The sequence below is a fragment of the Camellia sinensis genome, chromosome 8 (assembly GCF_055761805.1).
Source record: "Camellia sinensis isolate YWXY chromosome 8, ASM5576180v1, whole genome shotgun sequence".
Taxonomy (NCBI): domain Eukaryota; kingdom Viridiplantae; phylum Streptophyta; class Magnoliopsida; order Ericales; family Theaceae; genus Camellia; species Camellia sinensis.
The window spans coordinates 137,299,946-137,326,219 of NC_138968.1; the positions used below are offsets into that span (position 1 = coordinate 137,299,946).

At 37.4% G+C, this 26,274-nt stretch overlaps 1 protein-coding gene across 1 annotated transcript; it reads right to left on the reverse strand.

Annotated features, from left to right (window-relative positions):
• Nucleotides 1–1,659: 1,659 nt before the first annotated feature.
• Nucleotides 1,660–16,397, reverse strand: LOC114276176 (choline/ethanolaminephosphotransferase 1). Its single transcript, XM_082885563.1, has 9 exons — nucleotides 16,316–16,397; nucleotides 13,821–13,888; nucleotides 6,171–6,217; nucleotides 5,533–5,627; nucleotides 5,288–5,356; nucleotides 4,866–4,927; nucleotides 4,625–4,726; nucleotides 3,910–4,063; nucleotides 1,660–1,949 (listed from the first exon to the last, which is right to left on the reverse strand). The coding sequence occupies exons 1-6, from the start codon at nucleotides 16,395–16,397 to the stop codon at nucleotides 4,887–4,889; spliced, it is 402 nt and encodes a 133-aa protein (XP_082741689.1). The 3' UTR covers nucleotides 1,660–1,949; nucleotides 3,910–4,063; nucleotides 4,625–4,726; nucleotides 4,866–4,886.
• Nucleotides 16,398–26,274: the final 9,877 nt, after the last annotated feature.

The following is a 26,274-nucleotide window of genomic DNA, read 5'->3' on the forward strand; positions in this document are numbered from 1 at the left end:
ATCTTAGAGAGAAGGTGAGAGTAGAGAGAGAAACTCTCAAATGGCGGTTTTTAAAGGTTAAGAAAGAAAAGGTAGGTCAAAAAGTGATCCAAAAAGTGAAATCACGGACTGATATAATCGACTCTACGCTCGAGCGTAGAAAGCCCCGCTCGAGCGTAAGACACAGAATCATGCTCGAGCGTGAAGAAAGCCGCTCGAGCGTCGATTGCACCCCTCCAGAAGTTTTGCAGGCGCTGACACCCGCTCGAGCGTCAAACTCCCCGCTCGAGCGGAGGAGCAAAAACAAGGGATCACGCTCGAGCGTAAAAACTACCGCTCGAGCGGAAGAACTGCAGAGCAAAATACTGGGAGATGGAAAATCACGCTCGAGCGTCAAAATTCCCGCTCGAGCGTAGAAGCAACAACGAAGGGACCGCTCGAGCGTTAAAACTTCCGCTCGAGCGTAAAGGCCAAAATCTGGGCATCACCTATTGGCATCTAAAATCAACCAACCTGTAACAGACCCGCCCAACACAACCTATACTTCAAATACAAAGAGATTAAAGGACAACAACAACCAATAAGTAATGACAGGATCCACAGAACCTAAGTCCGGATACAATAATTTAAAGAGAAAAGACCGGGGTCGCTATACAAAGAAACCCATTAAATACACTAAGTACTAATTTCATATCATGATCGATCAGTATACTGACTTGATTATTAGAGAGTCCTCCCGATCTACTTAGGTCGGGGATGATCACTGACTTTTGATTTTTCTTACAGAGGTCAAGGAAGGAGCACGTAATCTCATTTTTTCCTATGATTTTAGTCGCCGAAAAACTTTCCTGACTAAATATTTTGGTCGTCGGATTTGTCGCGGGAAGATTGTCGGGAAAGGTATTGGCGACTAAAAAATCTTTAGTCGCCAAAAGTCTTATAAATGGCAACTAATTTTTTAGTCGCCAAAAGTAAATGTATTGGCGGCAAAAATAATCTTTAGTCACTGATTAGGATAAATTGGTGACTAATCTATTAGTCGCCAAAAGCTTTAAATTTAATTTAACATCACATTTTCAGCTACTAAAATTTTTGACGCCAAAACTTGAGGTGTCTAGGGCGACCAAAGTTTTAGTCGCAAATTTTCTTTTTTGGTTCATCTAACTTTTTTTAGCTACTAAATGTTTAGTTGCCAAAAGTCCAATTTGTTGTTTAGCTACTAAATAGTTTAGTCGTCTAAAGTCTAATTTTTTTATTTAGCTACTACAATTTTAGTCGCTTATCATATCATTTTTATGTTTTGGCGACTAAATATTTAGTCGCCAAAAGTTTTTTTCCTTTTTTTTAAAAAAAAAAATTGGCTACTAAATCATTAGTCACCTAAAGTCTTTTTTAAATGGCTACTAAATATTTAGTTGCCAAAAGATTTGTTTCCATTTAATTCTTTTTTAGCTACTAACTATTTAGTCACTAAAAATATTTAACACCATTTTTGGCTACCAATTGTTTAGTCGTCAACAACATAATTTTATGTTTTTTATTTTATTTTAATTAATTTGTCCACAACCTGTATATATCCTATGCAACTTGTAACATATATACAAATGAAACAATACATATATATTATCATGCATTCCACAATCTACATCTATTTCACTTACAACCATCCAAACAAGAGAATAATTTTAATGTCAACATTGCATACAAACCAAGTATATTCCAACTTACAATAATAGTTTCATACAAAACAAATAAGAGGAAATAAGTTATTCGGTATAAGTTCAGCCAACTTGCATGTAAAGAAAAAAATTGCATGTATGAAGTTGACAATATGCAGCATGATCGCATACGCAAGCAACCCAATCGAGTAGTTTGAGGATCGGTCCCCTCTTCAATCATAGCATGACATATGCAGAATTTACGAGGCCAATCATACTCTCTATCTATTACCCATTCTGAGTAAGTTCGACCTACAAAGGGACAAAACAAATATAGCTTAAGCCTCAAAGTACCCTCAGAGACACATAAATACAAATACAGAGACATCTTATCAAGCCAAAATATAAAAAAAATACAGATACAAATACATAATTCCTACTCCTATAGGAAAGCAAACTAGCCCCACACATATAACATAAGTAGCTACAAGAAGATGCTACAACTAAACCAAACCAAGCGTTAAGTCCCAACAAATGGGGTCGGCTGCAAGAAGATGCTACAATTATCAGAGAAAATTTTTTAGTACAACAACACTATAATAAAGGAATGGTAGAGGAAGTAAAATCAATAGTCTCTATGACCACAGTCAATTACAAATTTGTTCCTCTCAATATGTAGAAGGCATTTGATTGCTAATGAAAAATATAATGCACTAGCAGCTAGACTAAATTTAATGACATTATCATAGCCCGTGAGGAACATTTGAATGAAGAAAAAGATAATAAAACATTAAAGAAACTCAACAGATTAACAATGCTTCGTATTCCAAACTGTCTTTATCTTATATTAATCCCAAACAAGTATCACCAGGAGAATAAAAAAATTCCTGTAATACATAATAAAATGCAGAGTAGGGACAGCACAAAATCAACTCTAAATCAACATCTATATTTTATGAACTTTTGTGCTTAAAAGAAGGCTTTCCAAGATTTCTTTGAATGATTGCTTTGGTCTAGTGCGTGCAAATGAAGTGAAGCTAGAATCTACAGGTTAAATTCATCTTTTAATACTATTATCCATGGTTCAACTAAAAATCTTTGCTAGCGAAAAATAATTAAATATGATTCTCACAGTGGTTGAAAATGGAGAAAATTGGAGTGTGGGACAAAGGCGTTTTTGAGTCCAACTCCCAACCTACATGTGCTAATTACATCTTGTCTATCCCCATAGGTCCTATTTGTCATGAGGAAGCTACCAGTGACATCCATAGAGTGGTTCGGGGGCTGTTTTATATTTTAACCCCCCCCCAACGGCCTTTTTCGACTAAGTTTAAGGCATTTTTAACTCCAACTTCTAACCCACATGTGCTAATTACATCCCGTCTATCCCCATAGGTCCTATTTGTCACAAGGAAGCTACCGGTGAAATTCATAGAGCGGTTCAAGGGTTGTTTTATATTTTTACCCCTTTGAACGGCCTTTTTCGACTAAGTTTAAGGCGTTCTTGAGTCCAACTTCCAACCTACGTGCGCTAATTACATCCCTTCTGTCTCCACAGGTTCTATTTGTGTCTCAACATAAAAGTTAGGCATTCATTAGAATTTATTATGTATTCTGAGAAACTATAACAAATAAATTCCGGAGCCTCTATCATGGTGCAGTGTCTTTAAATTTTAGGCAACTTTCATTCCAAGTCAATTTAGTGGCTTCCTTCTTTGTCTTCTTGTTTTATGATGGCACATCATATCAGTAGTCTTTCATCAACTAAAACTGAATGTGCTCTTTATAGGTAAAAGGGCATTTATTTAAGTTTGATTATTTTAAATTTTTTGTCAATTAACTTAAATGAATGTATATAAGTCCTAGTCTCAAAACAAGTTGGAAGGAAATTGAATTGCATTTTCAAGTCATTAAGCTCTCTTTTTATACTTTTATTTTCTTTGCTTGTTATTTTCTTTGACTTGCTTTCTTGGAGATAATGGTTTGTCGGCTAAGGTATTGGCTAGGGATTTATCAACGTGATCAAATCATTTTATTAATGTTCACGCCACAAAGTGAATATATTCCATGAATCTTCTAAGTAGTAGATAAAGAGTACAACAGTAATAGCTTCAGCTAAAGATGTTACACAAAATAGGGATTGAGTCTAAAACCACATACCATTGAACAAGGTACCCAACATTGGGTCAAATTAATATGGATAAAAAAATAAAGACAAACTGAAATCCAACACAATTAAGGTCAATACCGAATGAGGACCCAAATGACATACCTGATATGGTTGGCCAGCAACTAGCAGTGAAACACCAAAAGGCCTTACATGTGTGGGATTGTCTCTTAAGATCATTTAAGCTCCGTATTGTCTCTGATGGATAAAAAGTGCCCTCTAATGTGCAATTATCAGGGAATTGTATCCTCATCACAGCCTACATAATGCAAAATGAGTAGATAAAACTTCATGTGACATTAAACCCTCATCAAATTTGCCTAAGATCAGAATATATTGTAGATGAAAGTCTACACTAGATTGCACCCAAAAAAATGAAAAAAGAAAAAGAAAATCTAAACCAGTTTTAATTTAAATTATTTTTTAAAATTCAATTATGAAGAATGATACAAGGGGGCAGAAAGGAAAATAACAAAAATAACTTAACATTGGACTCCATTACCTAGTTAATGATATTGTGCATAATCTTAGGCAGATAATCACTAGGTTCTATTTGTGTGGAAAAAATATATGTATACTACCTAATAAAGCAAACACCAAATTTAATTTGGTGTCCTAAACCCTTACAAATTTTACACCAAACATAATTATCTTCTACTTTTGTCAAGGGATTGAGTTCTTCTTCAAATGGTTTTGGCAGAGTATCCACAGCAATAGTACATTCCTAGATATATGAAAATAGATCAAAAGACGTGAGAAAGCTTTAAATCACTGATAAGTAATATATGTGGGCAACAAAGAGGCATGCAACTGTGCCCACCTCAACCTTAACAGGCTTCTCCTTCTTCTTTTTAATAGGCTTTTCATCATCTGTTACAGTCCTTTTCCCAAGTAATGCATATAAGTTTGCATCTATGAGTTGCTATTCCAAAAGGCAACAAAGAAGTGTAACAAAAAAGATTATTGAAATACCTCAATGAGCCTCTGAAATTATATCATCTGTTAAAAACTAAGAAAATCATTTCATATCAAATATATATAATACTATACATAAATGTTACCTTGACAATCTTCAGGTCAGCCTAAGTTTGCATCTTCCGTACATGACCAAATAATTCACCAACTAAGAATATCACAACTCAATGTGTTAATTTGAATAGAAAAAATTACAAGGGAAGTGTAAATTGTTGGATTGCAAGCATCAAGAAAATATGTAAATATATTATTTGTTCAGATTCATTTGCATGTGAAAGCCCATTCTAGTATGAAAGCCCATTATTCCTTCATTCTAGTTTAAATCATAAGTACAAAATTTAATTGGTTGAGTTATTCGTTTCAAAGGAATTCTGAAGTAATAGGATTTGACAAATCATGAACACTTCCCTCCATATAAAGCACACTTAAAAATACCCTGTTTTATCCATGAGTAAATTTTTAGTTGCCTATGTGTTTCTAGACATCCTGTTCTATCCATGAGTCATACCATTTATCACTAGAACCCAACTCAAAAATGGAAGAGACTTTCCAAATTGTTGAGACCACCACTCAGCACCTGAAAAAGAGACAAAATTAATATTATAGTGAAATACAACTAAAAGAATAAAAACCTAATCAATGAATGAGTTTTTTGAAACCTATTAATTGGTTAAAATATTTATGTCTATAATAAGTGCCTTAAATATGTAAAAGGGCTACTTATCAATGTATATATATACAAAAGGGTCATACCAACTATAGCTATAAAGAAATGGACCACATATATCAGCATTAGACCCTCTATAGGCCCATTTATTGCAGGCAAAATAAGGGCATTGGTGAAATAGCTACACGATGAGAAAAATATTAATAACAATAAAATAAATGGCTTCCCATCAATAAACTGAAAGTAAAATGTTATAATCATAAGTTGAATAAAAAGCAACAACGTCAATGCCAGAAAGCAAATTTTACATCATCAAATACTAGAACAATCTAAATGAGTTCCTTCAAATACTAGAACAACCTAAATGGGTTCCTTCCAATACTAGAACAATCTAAATGGGTTCCTTCCAATACTAGAACAATCTAAATGGGTTCCATTGAAGGAATTCAAATTTAGGCCTTCAGAACATAACTGCTAAACCACATCATTTATAGCCCCCTGAAGAGGCAATGCACACAATACATTACCTTGTTCATGTTGTAAACATGTTCACCTTTTCATGTATTAAGGAATCATTTGAAAACTAACAATTAGACAAAATCCATATTCCTTTGCAATTCCTTTAGAAATGGAGGGGTAACAAAATGACTTCTATGCAAGAATGAATCATCAAAGTCTATGATAAGCCAAAATGTAATGAAATAGTATTAGTTGGACCACTTACTGCTCCCATGTTGCACAATAAAATGGAACTGCTGAAATCACCCAAAACTAACAACTAATATTACTAACTGATGTCTACTTGTGTCCAAAAAAAAAAAAAAAATCCTAGGCGTGCCTTTAATAACACTGGTGTACAATAAATACAATGATATAAATATCATTTTAAATTAAGGGTAAAATATTCATTACAAATTGTTAAAATTAAAAATGGGATTTCATTTCCTAATCTTCTAATTTTCCCTAATTTTCACTAGGACTTTTCACTAATTCCCCTCCCCCCCTCTCCTTTTTTTTTTTTTTTGATGGTATTGGTCAATAGCAAGATTGAACCCTTTGTTTGAGAATTTATGCATGTACTTCATATATTGGTTACATAGCTCCCTGTAGACGCGCCCGTGGGCCTCACTACAGTTCGGACTCGATTTTGTTTGTGGTTCTAAGTCTGAACCAAAGAGTCTAAATCCGGCAAATCGTTTTGAGAAACAGATTTTTGAAAAGAAGTGCCAAACATGGACTGCTTTGCCAGATACAGAGTCGCCACCTAAATATTTTATTTTGGGGGAATTTAGGAAACCCTGACTCGGTGCCAAAGGCCACGTGTCCGTCATCACCAAAGTTGCCTCGGCTCGGGAACTTGGGTACGATTGGGGAAGGTCAGCTATGAGCACCCCCTCTCGCCCGATCCGAAGATCGGCCTCTACTAACCATGATATCCAATTTTGAAAACGTTATGTGTTCTTAATCCGGTTATTAGTCTAGAATTACTATGTTATGCGCACAGCAAACAAATATAGACCAAATCGCCTAAATTGGAACAAAACATTTCATGCTTGTTTCGAAAATGGTTTGCTACTCGCAAGTAGGCTAAAATGCAAGTTTTGCCACCCTTGAGTAGGCTTTTAGGAAAGATGGTTTTGCCACTATCTAGTGGGCTTAAAACTCATAGTTTTAATGCGTTATCTCAATTTAGGTAATTTAACCTCCATCAACAGGCATTCAAGCAGTTATATCACATAAGCAGTTAGCCTCATGGTAATCATGCTGTTATGGCAACACTCACACGCATGCGGTATGCTAAAGCATAAATGCTTACCGAGTACTCCGAGCCAAAACAAAAACTAGTTAATAATCATATGCATGATCCTAATTCATGTTAAGATGGCTAATGCAACACATGCAAGATGCAACTAAGATAGGCTCGGCTGATCTACAATGACATGTGAAATGCTACAACTAACACGTATTCAATTTGGAATTGAAATACAAATGCAGTTAGAATGATGTGCCGAGCCCGGTGCATGCAAGGCAAATGTATGAATGCACGCATGCATAGCATAAGGTATGCTAATTTAAATATGCCCTAGTCTACCATCATAAGCGGGTAAATAAAAGAGAAGAAAGATGTGGGGTTGGAAGACATACACACACTCACGCACACTTATTACACAATTGCCCTCACTCGGAGGGTCCGAATAAATATTACAATCCAAATAAATAATACTAAATTAATTATTACAAAATTTCTAATCTAATTAACAAATTAAATGCAAAGAGAAGATGGCCGCAGCCCCCGCCTCGGGATGCGTGAATGATGCATGCTCGGATTTATCTTCCCCCAAAAGCCCGTACCATACCACTGCTGCCTCTGTTTACACTACCCTGCTTCTCTGAAAACTGCCAAAATCTTGGGACAGGTTCCCTGAACCTTGTAGGACACCATCGGCTGAAGGGAATACCCACCGGCCATGGGACTTATCCATCGGCTGGGGTTTCATATTATCGGCCACCAATCCATGGCCGGTCGGCACTCTAAAGTGCCGGTCGGCAAAAACTCCCTGCAGAAACTGTTTTTTGACAACAACAAGGACAGACAGTGTATGGCATGGAATTTCAAGCAAATGTACGCGCGGACACACTCCGTATCATGCAAGGGACTCAAGGGAACATGACCCTCGACCCTTAGGCCATCAATTATGCATGATGGCCTAAGAGGCCAAGTTTTGCAACTTCGATATCAAATGAAATGCAAGCACAAAACACATCAAAGGGCCCCAACCCCTATCATGATTGATCAAGAGGCAAGGGATGCATGCTCAATGAAATGCAACCTAGGCATGGAGGCTAAGTATGCAACATGAACATGCAAATGAGCAATGTATACTAGGCGCGCAACCTAAACATGTAAGCAAACATGGCATGCAACAACATGCAATGATGGACTTAAACTAACATGGATAGCTCGCAAGCATGCCAAAATCAGTGGCCATTAGATGAAAATGAGACTCTCGAAACGCGTGCACGCATGCACGCAAAGCGAGGACCAAACCTAAGGCATAGTATGCAACTCTAACAAGGCATGGCGAGGCATGAAATATGGCATACAAGCATGTAATTTTAGCACTGAAATGTGATATAAAACAACCCCGAATCATGGAAACATGGCACCCGATGCATGGAATGAGACCCGAAATGCAAAACTAGGCACACGCAATGGCCTACAGCTATACAAAGCATGCATTATTTGAATATGAAGCATGAAGACAGATTCAAGACAGTCTCAAAACAAGCATGTTTACAGTTTTAAGCAAAGCCAAACAGTGAACAAAAATAGGGCTAAACCGATATGCAAAAATGGCCCTAAATGTGAGATAAAGAAGCAAGTCACAGCTTCTGGCCCCAAACAGAAGAGGGCCCTTCAACAATGTTGAAGAGGGACCCAAAACATGGCATTTTACAGTTTATGATCAAACCCAAAACAGTGCGCATGCAAGCCTAAAATACTATGCAAAATAAGGCCTAAAAAGAGGGATACAAAGGCAAGTGGAAAATGAAAGCCTCAAACAGTGATGAGCCCTTCAACAATGTTGAAGAAGGGCTCAAAATAAGCCACTTTACAGTTTATGACAGAGCTCAAAACAGTTTACACGTAGGCCAAAGATACTACACAAGAAATAGGCACACAAGAGGGGTAATGAAGAAAGTGGTAGCTAGGGACCTTAAACATTGAAGGACCATAAAACAAACATGAAAAATACATCAAAACATGACTATTTTCAGTTAGGGTCGGAGCCCAAATATGCAAGCATGTATGGCTTAGAAAGGATACAAAAATAAGCTTAAAAGAGAGGAAATGTTGCTCACCCTTGAAGACCAAACTTTAGCAGCCTTTTAGCTTGAGAAAAGGTGCCTCCAAAACTCTGAGAAGGCCCTCCAAGCTGCTGGAATGGAGTGGTGGTGTGGTGCTATAGGGTGTAGTGCAAATAGAGCAAGGATTTTAGGGTTTGGAGGCTTGGATGAGATAGATATATGGAGGATTGTATGCAATGCTCCAGCTGGTTTTCTAACCTGGTATAAGGAAGAGGAGAGCTTCCTTTATAGAGCCAAGAGACTAAAGCTTCTCTTAGAAGCTTCAAACCAAGAGCAAAGATCCTCCATACACGTGTATGAAGGATCTAGTCTGTGCCCTCCAGCTGGCACAGCTGGCATCCACTCAATCTGTAGAATACTCCGGAAGGTCGTTGGCCAGCAAAAATGGTCGGTCGGCTATTTTAAATGGCCAGTCGGCACAATAAATTTCCGGTCGGCTAAATAGATTGCCGATAGATGCTGCCAAGGTCAAAAAAAGTCCAGTGGGTGTCCAAATTGAAGCCCCGGAAGTTAGCTTTCCAATTCCGCAAACCTTGCATTAAAATTCCTCCTGTGAAAAAAGTTATGCCCTTTTTGGTGAAGCCGCGCAGATTCGATCCAACCGGGATGATGCCCAACTTCAACTGATCATATCTCCCCCACCCGGACTTGGCTTTAGGAGATTCTTGAGTGCAAAATGAAGCCCCAGAAATAAGATTTCCAACGGTGGTGGCTTCATAGCTAAAATCCAAGTATGCAAATGAATAAGCCCGATTCAGCGAGGGCTGCTCAACTCTCTCTTACCCGGATTCCTGCCGAACTTCTCCCAAACTAGTTTTCTCCTCTCCTTTCCTCTTTTCTTCAACTCCAAATCCCTAAACAAAGTGTTTTGAAAGATTTTTCAAAGATTTCATCTCTCTTTCATTCATCTCCAACTTGTCCTTGCTCGGTTTACCGAAAAGCGCAACATTTACCGAAATGTGACCGTCGGAACATTGTAGAAACTTTATTTCAAAAATGTTTTGAAAGAGAGGGTTTTAAAGTCTAAAAACCATCCAAAATAACTTTGGCCCAAAATGGGGTGTGAAGTTGAGATTTGTCTCTCTCCTCGCCGAAGAAACTGAACCTTTGCCCTACACACCTTTCTCCACCAAGTAAACCATCAGTAACGCCCAAGTCTTGAGGGCGGTCAAAAATGGGGTGTCTACACTCCCCCACTGAATGGTTCAGTTATAGCTTTGGAATATATAGTTCTCATATGGTGCACTTCATTGAATTTATAGTAAATACAATAAAGAAAAATATATAGAAAACATAATGTAAGCAATTGACTGTAAGCAACTCACCAAAATTAAAACCTAATGTAGTAATAAGGGCCTTATTGCAGATCACAATTGAAACTGATGAAACCACTGATAGACTCAGCGTGCCAACGGTCCCAAGCTGAAACCACTTGCTCTCAGTCATCTTCTCTCTTTCTTTTCTCCAATCACAACACCTTTATTTCAATCTAGCAACAACCCAAAAAAAAAGCCTAAATTTCACAGCAAATGAAAAAAGAAAATTACAAAAGAAAATATGAAATAAATTACAAAAAACTTTATAACTTGTTCTAGATATGCTCGAGAAGAGCACAAATTCGAAAGTGAAACGAACTCAATTTTTCAAATTAAAACCAGACAATGAAGAACAACAAATTAAAATCTGTACGTTTCATCCATTCATTCAAAGTACTAGATCTGATCCCTAAATGAATGAATATATGGAGAGATTGGAGAGACTTACAGTTTGAGATTGATCAACAGAAGGAGAAAAAATCAGGGGCTTGTGATTACGTGTTTATGTATATCTTCAGAGCCAGTGTAACCACCAAACTACAGATATATATATATATATATATAGAAATAGTATGTATCAAATCACCATTGACAAGCAATATTTTAAGGTAAATTAGATCTCAAAAGAGCAGAGTGCAGAGAGAGAGAGAGAGAGGCGAAGTGCCTGACTGGCATTTAATAGAACTTCTAAATATATCCCATAATCGAATCGGGATTGTACTCTCCATTTTATTTATTGTATGGAACAATGAAGCATAATATAAATCATGAGTCATAATGTACACAATGATCGAATTTACCACTTGGAGCAACAAAAGTGTAGAATTAAACACAACTTAGAGCTCATATTTGCTTTTAATGTAAAAAAAGAGTAAAACCCTAAAATGATTTTATCAAAATCCTACAACATCAAAAATAAAATCAAACCCTAGATCTGCGATGGTAAGGGAAGAGAGATAGAGAGAGAGAGAGAGAGAGAGAGAGAGAGAGAAACCTAAATGTAGATGAGAGGGGAGAGCCGCGATGGTAACCGACAGTAGCGAGAGTCACAATGGTTAGCGACGGTGGCTGTTAGCAGGATGGTGAGTCTGTGAGAAGAGGGAGAGCAAGTGACTGTAGGCTTTTGTTTGGGTATAGATAGTGTAGACACTGATGGAGAGAGAGAGAGAGAGAGAGAGAGAGAGAGAGAAAGAAGAGAAGAGAAGAAACCCTGTTCGAAAATATTGAGAAGAATTGGGCGCCAACATTTAAGGTTTCCCTCTAAAATTTTATATAGCTTTAGTGACTAAACTTGTTATTTGTCGCCAAAGGCTAATTTACAATGACTAATTTATTTAGTAGCCAAACATTTAACTAACAGCAACTAATATTTTAGTTGCCAAAAGTAACCATTTTGGCGACTAAAGGTATTTTGGTCACCGAAAAGAAATATTCACTGACCAAATTTTTGTCACCAAAGATAAAAGTAAAATTTGTACTTTCTATTTAGTGACTAAGTTATTTTAGTAGGAAAAAATTACCTTACAGTGACTAAAAATATTTTAGTCACTGAAAATGCATATTTGCAGACCAAAACTTTGGTCACCAAAGTTTAATAGCAAACATTATGCTAGCTTTTTGGCGACTAAATTTATTTTAGTAGCCAAAAACTGGTATATCATGACTAACAAAAATTTTAGTAGCCTAAAACATGATCTAATGCCGACTAAAGCAATTTTTAGTCGCCTATTGTGACATATTTAGTGACTAATTTTTTTTAGTCGCCAATAATTAAGATACAGCTACTAAAAAAAAATAGTAGCTAAAAACCACATCCAACGGTGACCAATATAATTTTTAGTCACCTATTCTACAACTTTTGGCGACTAAAAAAAATTTAGTCGCCAAAAAAAAATAAGCAAATTATCTTTAGTAACAATTAATGGTGATTTTTAAACATTAAATCGATATTCTAAATTGGTCTCAATTTTTTCTCAAGTTAAAGAATAAAAAATAATAATTCAAATATAGGCACTATCAATTAATTTGCTTTTAATATAAAGAAAGAAAATTTTACTCATAAATCCTAAAAAATTTAGAAATCCCCTAGATCTTGATTTGTGATTATATATCAATTTTAAGTAGTAAATAACAAACCCAATCAAACAAACAAGACAAATCGACACAACGATTTTACGTGAAAAAGCCACAATTGGAGCATCTCCAATTGTGATAAAAAAAAAACCATGGGAAAAAGCCACAAAACAATTCACTAAAAAGATATAAAGGAATTACACAAGTGTACTCTCAATTACCTAGCGAATCCATGCCCGAATTGAACCGACCCCTATGTGCCTCTTCTAACCCCGTCTTCACCTCGGAAATGTCTTGCCCAACGTTAATTCCACAATGTCGATGTTGAATCACGATGATGAGCCACTCCAAAATCCACCAAAGCTTTAGGCTCAAATTCTCCGGAATCCACCGAAAAACAACTCTCTCTTTTGTGTTGAATAAAACAAACAAACAATCCTTTGATGTATACTTCTTAAACCATGAGTTGAATACTTAATCAAACATCAAAGAAAACTAGCAAAATAGCCCCAGATATAAACCCTAATATCCAAAAAGAAGATTTGGAAGCGTGTAACCCTAAAATCTGACTGAATAGCATATTTATAGCAAATTGGTCCGCGATGGTCGCTCGAGCGAAGGATCTCTTACTCGATCGAGGAGACTAAAACATGTGTTTTTTCGAGTGTCTTCGCTCGAGCCGCCAAAGTGTGGCTCAAGCGAGAAAAGCATCTTCTAAGTTTGCATCTTCGCTGGAGCCACCAATTTTGCTTCTGGCTTCGAGGGCACTGCCCCTCAATCCCGTCGTGGCGCTGCCTCGAACCCGCCAAGGGGTGGTGTCCCTTGAACCCCCGTGAGCTGACTGGGCAACTCGATTCCCGTCATAGTCAGCGAAGTGGCAATAATGAAAGAATTAGCACCACAAACTCCTCTGCAAGGCACAATTCGGGTTGGATTTGCATCTAAACACTCATAGCCTCACTGAAATAAAAGAGCAAATAAAAGTACAACTGAAAGGAGTTTTGTCAAACGGGATTGCCAAGAATAAAAACCTAACAATCTCCCCCTTTGGCAATGCCGTGACAAAACACACCTAACAAATAAAATCCTAATCACCCCAACCCATTACAGCCAACAAACGCAAACTTCTTTATCAAGGTCATGATTTGGAAAACAGCTATTAGTGTCACAATCTCCAAAACAACTATTAGTGTCACAAGAGTATATGAAAAACAATAGACATATCACAAGATTATCTTGAAGCATAAGATGAAAATATGAATAGATTTTAATTGGAGATTTTAAGAACATGTAGCATGAATAAAATGAAATCCTAAGACATAAACTTCTCCCCCTTTTGTCATGAATTTCCAAAAGAAGCTCAATCAATTAAAGCAACATCATAAAACACACAAGCAATGATATGATGATGTAAATATCAGGAGCATGCAAGAAGGAAACAATAAAGAAGCAAAGCATATCAACAGCAAAATGACTAAAATCAATCTCCCTTACTAAACAAATCAAAGTGTTCATATGAACAAACTCTTGCAATGATAAACCAAACTCTCCCTCACTAAAAGCAACCACAAACACTGCACTAGAAACAATGAACATGAAGAAAAATAATATGGCATAGCAAGCAAGGAATTTTAGATTTGTACCTTAAAACACACAAGAATATCCAAGAAACACAATTACATGAAAACACAATGTGCACAGCCTCTAGAAGATTCCTCATAAAAGAAAGTGATGTATTATGTGAAAAGTATAGATCCCATGATAAAAGTGTGTGTGTGACTCTTGGAGTTCAACAAACACAAGATTCAAATCCTAGTAGTGATCAGAAAGCTGGACCTCTGGCAAGAGAATCTAAGCACAACAAAGGAAAGTCAAACCACTAGGAATCAAAAGGTATTTGGTGAGTAAAAGCGGAGGCTCCCCCTCAATCAATGAATCTTTTTCTTTCCTTTTTTTTCACATTTTTTTTTTCTTTTCTTTCTTTTGCACATTTTTTTTTCTTTTCTTTCTTGTGCACATTTTTTTCTGTCTTTTGCACACTTATTGGCGGCTGACACGCTCAAGAGTATGGAAACCGAACCAGAGAAGCATGGATACAAAAAGGATAGCCTGGTTGGTGACTCTGGGGTAGCCTTTTCCTCATGGTTGGACTACAAAGAATTGAGGGGAAAACCATGGAGGTGCAAAAAGGTGGAAGGTGGTTAAGAGACTCAACATCACCCATGATATGTTAGTATAGGTCAATTCCTCTAGAAAAGCAAAAGATACAATGCCAGAAGTCCAAAGAGAAAAAAGATCACAAAGGCGGAAGATTCCGATATTTGCTAATCCAAGAGTGTGTACATAATGAGACATACTAATCAAAGAACACACATTCCGAAATGAGTAATAACCACAGAAAGCACACACATATTAACATGTAATGGCTATTCTTATCAATTCCAATACGCCACAAGAACTTCTCAAAAATTTCAAGCTTGCAAAACCATACTAAGAAAATCTTTTGGATTTTTTTTCTTTCTAAAATAAAGCAAGACAAAAAATGAACAAGCACACACATTTTTTTTTTAAACACAGCATGACAGAAAAATGAACAGGCACATATTAAATGACTCAAAAAGAAAAAAAAACACACAGAAACCCAAAAACTAAAATGAATAAACAAATTAACACAAGTCAAGTTTTCTCACCCAAACCGCTTTAGTATGAACAAGGTCATGAGAATTGCAGTTCTTGAGTGGTGTCTTGACGTTGTGGTTCCCTTCCCTTTCAATGGGAACCCGTCGCGACTTGGTTTCCAACCTCTTACTCCAAGGTCTAAACAAATGCAAACTCGCTTCATGTTTGGTCTCAAGCAAATCAAAATAACGAGGTCTAATATGACCCTTAACTTCATTACCACCAATGAAGTGTCTCCTACCCCACGAGATGTTGAAATTTCTTCCATCTGTATGAGACACTCTTCCATGAAACTCATAACAAATTGGGCGAATATGACCATACATACCACAATGATGACAAATAAAAACAGGGTGAACAGGGTGTACCTTCTTTTCTTTGACTTTTCCAACTCTAGGAAGATTGAGAAGTCTTTCCTCTCGTTGAATCTTGTGCTCCCCCTGCCCTTGAGTTCTTGTATCATGAGATGTGGATGCACTCTGTTTTTGCTCTTTCTTACCACCAAAGCCAATGCCACTCTTGTCCGAACAAATTTGTTGAGACCTAATGATATTGTCCAAAGTCTTTGATCCTTTGTTCCAAAGACCAATGGTTGCCATAGCACACTTGAGCTCTTCCTCTTTCTTGATGATTAGTTCTTCCAAAGCAACTTGAGACATCTCGAAAGATTCAATCTTTTCTTCATATGTGGCATAGATTTGTTATAGCTCATTCCTCTCTGTCTCACAAGTCAAGAGTTTTGCACAAAGAGCTTGTCAATCACTAGAAATCTTAATGGCATCATTCCTAGCCTCGGAAACCTCCTTCTTTAATTTGACATTCTCACTTTCATATGCTTTGAGTTTCGTGGTGAGTTTGTTATTCAATTTGGATAAGTTAAAAGATTTCTTATACAACTTTTCATAAGCTTGCTCAAGCTCTTCATCATTACTCTCCGAGGATTCATCATCATTGACATTCTCAACTGGCCTCTTCGGATACTCTATTTGTCCTTCAGTTTCGGAAGCCGCCATGAAAGTAAGGAATTATTCATGTCCCTCTTCACCTTGATCTTCACTATGACTTTCATATTTATCAGTTTCTGATTCATCATCTCAAGTGATAGCGAAGGCTTTCTTCTTCCTCAAACGAGTAGGGCATTCGTGAGCAAAGTGGCCAAATCCTTGGAATTCATAGCATTGGACTCTTTTAGAGTTCCCTTGTATTTTTCCTTTCTTCTTCTGGGTTATAGAATTAATTTTGAATTTATCTTTGCCTTTAGATTTATGAGTTGATTCCAAAATATTAGAATTCTTTTCAGAAAAGATTTTTAAAATTATTTTACGAAAGCATCCGTAATCTTGGAATCAATCTCACAATCCTCATCAAAATCCTTTCCAACTGTATGAGCACTTCTAAAAGTAATATCATCTTTTTGTTTTTTTTTTGAAATTTCTATGTGCCTCATGTAGACGTCCCCGCGAACGCCCGGGAGGATGAATCCCGTTTTGTTCATTGGGGCTCACTATAGTTTAGACTCAAATTGTCACGGTTCTTAATCTGATCTCACAATGTGCAATGTGAGATTGATAAATCACCAAAGAATCCAAATCCGACAAATCGTTTTTTGGAAAACAGATTTTTAGAAAGAAGTGTCAAACATGGACTGCTTTTCCAGATACAAAGTCGCCACCTAAATATTTATTTTGGGAGAATTTAGGAAACCCTGACTTGTTGCCTAAGGCCATGTGTCCATCATCACCAAAGTTGTCTCGGCTCGGGAACTTGGGTACAATTGGGAAAGGTCAGCTATGAGCACCCCCGCTCGCCCAATCAAAGATCGGCCTTTACTAACCATGATATCGATTTTTTGAAAACATTATGTGCTCTTATTCTGGTTTATTAGCCTAGAATTGCTATGTGATGCACAAATCATACAAGTATAGACTGGATTGCCTAAGTTGAAACAAAGCATCGCACATCCGTTTGTTTTGAAAATGGATTGAATTTTGCTACTCGCAAGTAGGCAAAAACACGGGTTTCGACGAATTATTCCAACTCAAGCAACCCAACCTTCACCCACAGGCATTCAGGCAGTTCTATCACATAAGCAGTTAGCCTCATAGTAAGCATGCTATCATGGCAGTCACTCACACACATGTAAGGATGCTAAAGCATAAGCACTCACCGAGTACTCCGAGCCAAAACAGAAACTAGTTAGTAATCAATGCATGATCCTAGTTCATGTTAAGATGGCTAATGCAACACATGTAAGATGCAACTAAGATAGGCTCGGCTATTCTAAGATGGCATGTGAGATGCACAGATAACATGTATTCAACTCGGAATTGAAATACAATGCAGTTAGTATGATGCGCCGAGCCCGGTGCATGCAAGACAAATGAGTGAATGCAAACATGCGAGCCTAAGTATGCTAATTGAAACGTGCCCTAATCTAACCATCATAAGCTGGTAAATAAAAGGGAGAAAGACGTGGGGTTAGAAGACATACATCACACACGCACACACTTATTACAACATTGCCCTCGCTCGGAGGGTCCGAATAAATAATATAAACTAAATAAATAATTAACTACTCTAGCTAATTAAATATTACAAAACTTCTAATTAATTACAGGAGGAAGATGGCCGCAGCCCTGCCTCGGAATGATGGGATGATGCATGCTCGATTTGCCTCGCTCGAAAACCCGTTGCCATGCCACAGTTGCCTCTATTTACACTGCCCTACACCACTGAAGACTTCACAAGTCCCAAGGTTGGTTCTGGAACACTCCCTGAACACTGTGGGATGTTACCTGCCAAGAGAGATGGTCACCGGCTATGGAAAAGTGGTCATCGACCAGTTGTGAGGCTCTCGGCCAACGATGTATGGCCGGCCGGCACTGAATGTGGTTGGTCGGCCATTTCTTTCTGCAGAACCCTGTTTGACAGCAGCAGAGGACAGAGAAGGCATGGCAATGCATTTTTAAAGCAAATGTTTGCACAACCACCCTCCCCATCATGTTATGGACTCAAGGGAGTGTGGCCCTCGGTCCTCGAGCTACCAATCACGCATTTCAATGCGTGATGGCCCGAGAAGCCAAAGTGTGCAATTTCAATGTCAAATGAAATGCACACAAAACAAACAAGACGCCTCCAACCTCTATCATGGTTTGATCAAGAGGCAAGAGATGCATGATATGCTATGCAACCTAAGCATGCGAGCTAAGTATGCAACATGAACATGTGGACAAACATGCAAACATGCAAGCATGTGACAATATTCAAACAATAAGCATACAAGACATGATGCAACCAAAGCATGCAAACATGAAGCAATGTAACAACATTTTAGCAACATGCAAAAGATGGACTTAAACTAATATGGACAAGCCTCAGCCATGTCTAAATCAGTGGCCATATGAGATGAGAACAAGGCCCAAGATTCATGCAAACATGCACAATGCAAGGGCTCCAAGCCTAAGGCTCAAAATGCAACTTTCCAAGAGCAATGCAAGGATGAAACATGGCATACAACGGCATACATTCTAGCTCTAAAATGGCATACTAAATGATTCCAAAATGACTCCGAAGCATGCAAACACTCATGATATGCATGGTAGGGGCCTCAAAACCCAAGACTAGCCTAAGAATTTACACTATAGCTATACAAAGCATGAGTGATATGGCCATGGCAGCCCAAAAAAGTCCTACGATAACCCAAAATAAGCATAAAATCATGTTAAAGTAAAGCCAAAATATGATAGGATAATGAGTCGAAACATCATGCACAAGAGGCTAGTAAACAAGATTTGTTCTACACCTATATGGAGCATGCAAAGAATGACCAAACCAACTATGGATAGGGTCATGATATTGCAAAATATTACCAAAAACATTCTGAAATGTAAACCAAACAAGCTAACAAGACATGACAAAGCATGAAGCATGTGAAGCTAGTTTAGGGAATTTACACTACAAGTGTATGAAGCATTCAAGGGGTCACTAAACCAGCCCAAAAGAGATTCATGACATGCCAAAATATGACCAAATACCCACTGAAATGTATCCAATACATGCCAGAATGAGGTGCTACTTTGAAAAGCTATAAAGGGGATTGCTCTACACATGCAAGAGGCAAGCCTTAAATGACAAAAACAGCTCTGGAAAGAGTTCAAGCAGGCCCTAAAACTCACTGAAAAAGGCCTGAACCAAGCTCAAGAAGTGTGCAAATATGGGCTCCTTTGTAAGGCCAAAAATGTAAGTAAACAAGACAATAAGGAGAGGGGATGGCCCTCTCCTTCTTAGGACCTCAAAACACCATCTCCACCATTGAAATCCCTCTGGATTTCAGGGATTTCAGTGGTGATAGGGCCAATACAAGGTGGTCCCGAAACTCACAAAAAAGGCACAAAAATGAGGCCAAACAAGGCCTAAGAGGGGGTAAACAACCCCAAACACAAAAGTGATCTTAAACAAACTTCAAAAGAAACTCAAAATAAGACTTTTTTCAGTTTATGACAAAGCTTGAAAATGCTTCTAAGTATGGCTAAAAGATGAAGCAAAATAAAGACCAAAAGAGGGTAAAGTGTGTTACCCTTGTAGTTCCGGCAAAACCAGCAGCTTTGAGACCAAAAAATCAAACCTTCAACCTCTGAAAATGGCCTCCAAGGACCTTAGATGAGTGGTGGAGGTGTGTGGCTATGAGGTGTGGTGCAAAGGCGTCAAGAACCACCACTTTTGGAGCTCAAAATATAGAGATAGAGAGAGATACGACTCTTGTGCCTTAGACTATTTTTTTTTTCAACCCTTGCAATGGAAGAGGAGCTCTTCTTTTATAGAGGAACAAAGGTCCAAGCTTCTCAAGAAGCTTGGAGCAAAGGGGCCAAGCTTCTCTTAGAAACTTGTAGCAAAAGGGCCAAGCTTCTTGAGGAAGCTAGAGTAAAGGGGTCAAGCTTCCTCAAGAAGCTAAGCAAAGGGTTCAAGCTTCTCTAAGAAGCCAAAACAAAAGGGTCAAGCTTCTTGGAGAAGCTAAAATAAAGGTTCAAAAGGTTCAAGCTTTCTCAAAAAGCTAAAACCAAGGGTTCAAAATGTTCAAGCTTTCTCAAAGCTAAAACAAGGGTTCAAAAGGTTCAAACCTCCTCAAGAAAAGGTCTCGGCTAGAAAAAGTGGCCGATTGATCAAAACAATGGCCGGCCGACCAAAAACATTGCCGACCGGCCAACACTTTTGGCCGGTAGCAAGAAAACAGGGCCGGTGGCCTCAGGCCATGGCCGATGAGGTGTGGGGATGGCCAACAAGCTATTTCCTACCCTCAGAAGCAAAACAACAAGTGTTTGGTGCAAAACCAAACACAAAACAAACAAGTCGAGAGATCTTGAGGCAAGGCGCGTAGCCGAAACCTCCGAGAACTCAAGACGAACACAAACATGGGTGATCATCGAGTGTTCAAATGATGATGTCTAAGTCCTGAGGACGGTCAAAAATGGGGTGTCTACACCTCATAAGTTTGGAGATTTCCAACCAAATGATCCAGCTTGAGGTTGTCAACATCTTAAGCCTCCTCAATAGCTGTAACTTTTGGTTGGAACCGATCGGGCAAGGATCTCAAAATTTTTCCCACAACCTTGGATTTCGGTATTTTTTTCACCTAAATTGAAGCTAGAATTTACAATGTCACTCAACTTCGCATAAAATTCATCAAAGGTCTCACTATTTTTCATTGAAAGGTTTTCGAAACTAGATATGAGCCTTTGAAGTTTTGAGTGTTTAACCGAAGGAGTGCCCTCATGAATAGTTTGTGAGATATTCCAAGCCTCTTTTGCGACTTCACAATTGAAAATACGACTAAACTCTTCAGGTGTGATAGTGCAAAAGAGAGAATTGATAGCTTTACTATTCCAACTACTGTTTTGGTAATCAATTGTGTCCCACTTATCAATTGGTATGGGGAAGGTTACTCTATCAACGGTAATCATCGGTTCGGTCCACCCATACATGACAGATTGCCAAACTTTTTCATCAATAGATTTTAAAATCAATCTCATCCTAGCTTTCCAAAAAGAGTAATTGGATCCATCAAGTAGGAGTGGTCGAACCATAGAATTTCTCTCATGAATTGAATCCATTATCATAAATCAAACAAGATCTCGCTCTAAAAGATTTTTTTTTTTTTAAATATAGCAACCTGCACTGATACCAATTGAAAAATCTTGAAATCCCCTAGATATTGATTTGTGATTATGTATTAATTTTAAGCAGTAAATAACAAACCCAATCAAACAAACAAGACAAATCGACACAACAATTTTACGTGGAAAAATCACAATTGGAGTGCCTCCAATTGTGATAAAAAAAACCATGGGAAAAAGCCACAAAACAATCCACTAAAAAGATATAAAGGAATTACACAAGTGTACTCTCAATTACCTAACGAATCCACGCCTGAATTGAACCGACCCCTATGTGCCTCTTCTAACCCCGTCTTTACCTCAGAAATGTCTTGCCCAACGTTGATTCCACAACGTCGATGTGAAATCACGACGATGAGCCACTCCAGAATCCACTGAAGCTTCAGGCTCGAATTCTTCAGAATCCACCAAAGAGCAACTATCTCTTTTGTATTGAATAAAACAAACAAACAATCCTTTGATGTATACTTCTTAAACCATGAGTTGAATACTCAATCAAACATCAAAGAAAACTAGCAAAATAGCCTCAAATATAAACCCTAATATTCAAGGGGGCGCTGTCACTCAACAGCTCGATCCCCGTCATAGTCAGCGAAGTTGTGACGGCTAGGTTCTTTTTCCTTTTCTCTTTATTTCTTCGCTTCATTCTCCTTTTGCCTTCGTTGAATTTGAAATGTCCAGGATAGTTCTCTAGATTGGAGTTCTAGTGTTTTTCTGTTCGGTGTTGAACTTCGCTTGTTCCGGAGGATGCGTGGGTGAGTCCGGAGTATCCCGGAGCGAAGCGGGAAACTTGGGCTGTGGGCCAGGGCCGCTCGTGCGGGGCCCTAGGTCGCATGTGCGGAGTTGGGCCGCACGAGCGGTGGGAGTGGCCGCACGAGCAGTGAGGGTTGAGGCACAGGACTTTGCATTCTAAAATCGACGCACGAATGGGGGAAAGTGGGCCGCTCGAGCGGTGGGGTCGGCTGCATGAGCAGTGGAGGCCGCCGCACGTGTGGCCAACTAGGTAGTCTGAAACTCTGTTTTTTATACCTTTTTGGTCCGAATGTATAACACATTTTGCTCATTTCTCTCTCACTCTGAACCTTATTTTTCTCTCCCTTCTCTCTAGAAAACTTCTTCAAGCCTTAAAACTCTTTGATTCTTGCAATCTTTAGGCCAAGATCATCACCATCTCCCTCTAAATCTTGAAGATCAAGAACTAGGGCTCCTCTTAGTGTAGTGTATGTTGAAGGATCATCCACCTAAGCTAGGGTTTCTTTTTCTCCATCTTCTCAAAGACTTTGAGGTAGGGATTCTTGAGTTATATATATAGTTTTGCTATGTTGATGATGATTTAAGAGTTTTCTTCTAGTTTTGATAATTTCAACTTTGTGATTTCAAAAATGTAGAGATTTTCTTCAAAAGAGGGTTTTTCTTTAAACTTTCAAAATTTTGGTCAATCTTTAGGGGTTCCATCTTGTTGATCTAAGAAGGATGTTTTGATAAGGGTTTTCACCAAGAAATGAGAAGTGATTGTCTTGAGGAAAAACCCTAGAATTTGGGGATTTTGGGAAAACATGAAAATACTTGTGAAATCCTTTATTATTTTGTGTCATGAAGATAAATGAGATGTTATTGTAACATAATTGTTACCAAATATTTGAACATGTGTTGTTGTGAGGTGACAAATGGTTGTGCACCATGGAATGTATGCATTGTTAAATCTTATAGTTAAATGTTGAAAGCATCTCATATAGCCTTGAAGGGGGCTAGCTTGTTGAGACTTGGGCATGATGAGAAGTTGTTGTTGCGATAAAATGATGGCATGGTTATTTATGAAATAACATTAAAGAGAAGAAATGATAAACATGGTAAATTGATGTTGTTGTAGAGATGTTCGAGATGGAGAAATGTTATGAAATATTATATTGCATCATGTTCTCATTTGATTTATTATCATTATTGCACATCTTGAAAAGAATTGGAAAACGTTTACTTTGAGAAAGATTATGTTGTAATGAGGAACTATGGAAATGTGTCATGGGGTAAATACGTGGCGAGTCCGGATAGCGGGTGTAGTTGAATTTGATAAGTTGGCCTGAGTGTCCACAGTGAAAGACCAGAAACCCGCGCGGATAGATGTCGAGCCTTCCGGTTAATACCGGTAAAAATAACAATTTGGTAGTACTTGTAGAGTCTACTTGCAGACACCAGCCTAGGGATTACCAGTGTCGTATTTACCGCCCCTATTGATTAAAATTGGAAGTTTTGAAATGTATTGTGATTGCACACTTTTGTTGAGAAATGGAAATCTTCAAGAAGAGCATGAAATGAAATTTCTTCAAAAGAGCATGGCATGGCATTGACATTTGTATTTTATTGAGATTTGGCATAACTGTATATACTTTGTTAGAATTCTCTACTGGGCTTTATGCTCACCCCTATGGGTTTTGGTGCAGGTAAAGATGTAGTGATCCAGCCGAATTGAGAACGTGGATATTTTGTGAAGAGTAAATAGCTCTCTTACTTTTGTTGTAAATTTTTTGTAATCCAAGGGCTAAACGTGTATGGGTCCGAGAGACCATTTTGTGTAACCGGGCTATTGCCATGGAAGATGTAAGCCCTTAAGGGCACTTTATCGTTTTGAGACTAGGTGTTTCACATGCTATAGATTCATGTATCTTTTTATCGTTGAATGTATATCCGCATGTGAAACTTTTGTATAAACTCATTATTGATCATGTAAAGATGGAAAGATTATTGTCGTTGTCTAGTGAATGTCAATTAATGTGGGTAGTTCATATTGAATTATTTCGGGGCGTTACAGAAGTGGCAATCATGAAAAAATTAGCACCACAAACTTCTCTACAAGGCACAATTCGGGTTGGATTCGCATCTAAAAACTCATAGCTTCACTGAAATAAAAGAGCGAATAAAAGTACAATTGAAAGGAGTTTTGTCAAACGGGATTGCCAAGAATAAAAACCTAACAAATCTCATTTTAAGGAATGCTGATCTATTTAGTCCCAAGAATTTTTTTATAGACCAATTAGTCCAATTCATCTTAGTAAGGTGGATTTAACATACTCATTGGCATGTGGATTTATGGTTATACCTTTCGTTTTATTGTGGTTCTCTATTGTATCTCATGTCTTGGAAAAGTAAGTTACACAATGTATATTTTTGAGAGATTCAATATATCGCAATCACATTAATCCCTCAAACAACCACATTAAATTGATGGTCCTCGTATTCAATTGATGTTCACCAATAACCACATTAAACAAATGTTACCCACGTTCAGATTAACAAAACCAAACTGATGTTACTCATAATCTAACCACCCACATATACACCAACATAACAAAATCACACTATTCCTTCACTAACCACATTGAATTGATGTGAACAACATTTAAAAACAATAAATCACCATGCCTGAACAACATGCCAATGTAAAATTGTGTAAATCCATCTAAATTCTAAAGTGAACACCAACACAACAAACCCACAAATAATTGATGGAAATGTTTTACAAAAAATCGCATCACATACATGTTTACATTTAGTCACACATACACAAACCAACGTCCATGTTCAAATAATTTCCATAATTTTGTGTCACATTCAATAAATTAAATATTCATATCAATCTTAATTAACTAAAATGACAATCAAATCACACATTTAGTAAGATATACACACAACCCAACAAATAAACACATTTATGGGATGGGCATTATGTATGTCCCTAAACATACAATAAAGTTCAATAAACACATTCATAAAATATTTCAACATAATATTTCACATAAAAAAAAAAACTATAAGGCCCTAAATCTAACATAAAATTACGTAATCTACCGCACGACCATAATATTTCATGTTCAGTCAACTCCACATTCAATGCATGATGTGATCTTCTGGATGAGCCTCATATTCCACATTTATACAGTGTAACTATTAGAACTCTACTTTGTTACAACACAATTATAATTCAAAATATGTCACACATAAAATCTCACATATTTTTTTGAGAAGCTACAAAATCCTATATTACCGTAATGAACGTTCACCCTCAAAGTTAATTACATCATCCTGTGTCACATTTAACAAATTATATATTTCATCTCCATGAAAAAAGGGGGGGGGGGCACATTCAAAAAACTATCATGCCATCACACTACAATTCAACAACATTGAATAAATAAACTAATAAAGTTATGATGAAATAAGCAAATAATACAGCAGTAAAAAAATGTCATATTTGAATTTTCAAATCTTGTCGGTTTTGATATGGAATCCTTTTTGTTTCCAATTCCAACTCAATCTGTGTGTGTATGGATATTCAAATCTTGTGAGTTTTGATATGGAAGCATTTTTGTTTCCAATTCCATCTCAATCATTGTGTATTGAAATCTTGTGGGTTTTGATATGGAATCATTATTTTTGTTTCCAATTCCATCTCAATCATTGTGTATGGATATTCAAATCTTATCGGTATTGATATTGAATCCTTTTTTTTTTTTTGGAAATAACTTCAAACGGGGGATTCTCCAACCATACCAACTAGGTGTACAATAATAAGTCCTTAGTATGCTTTGTCTAAATGTGTAATTTCATAAAATGAGTATTTCGATAATCTATAGACATAACCCACTATACACACGTGTTAAATTTGGGGTAATTATGACATTTACACCCGGATGGGATTAATTGTTCATTAGAATTTTTGAAGGAG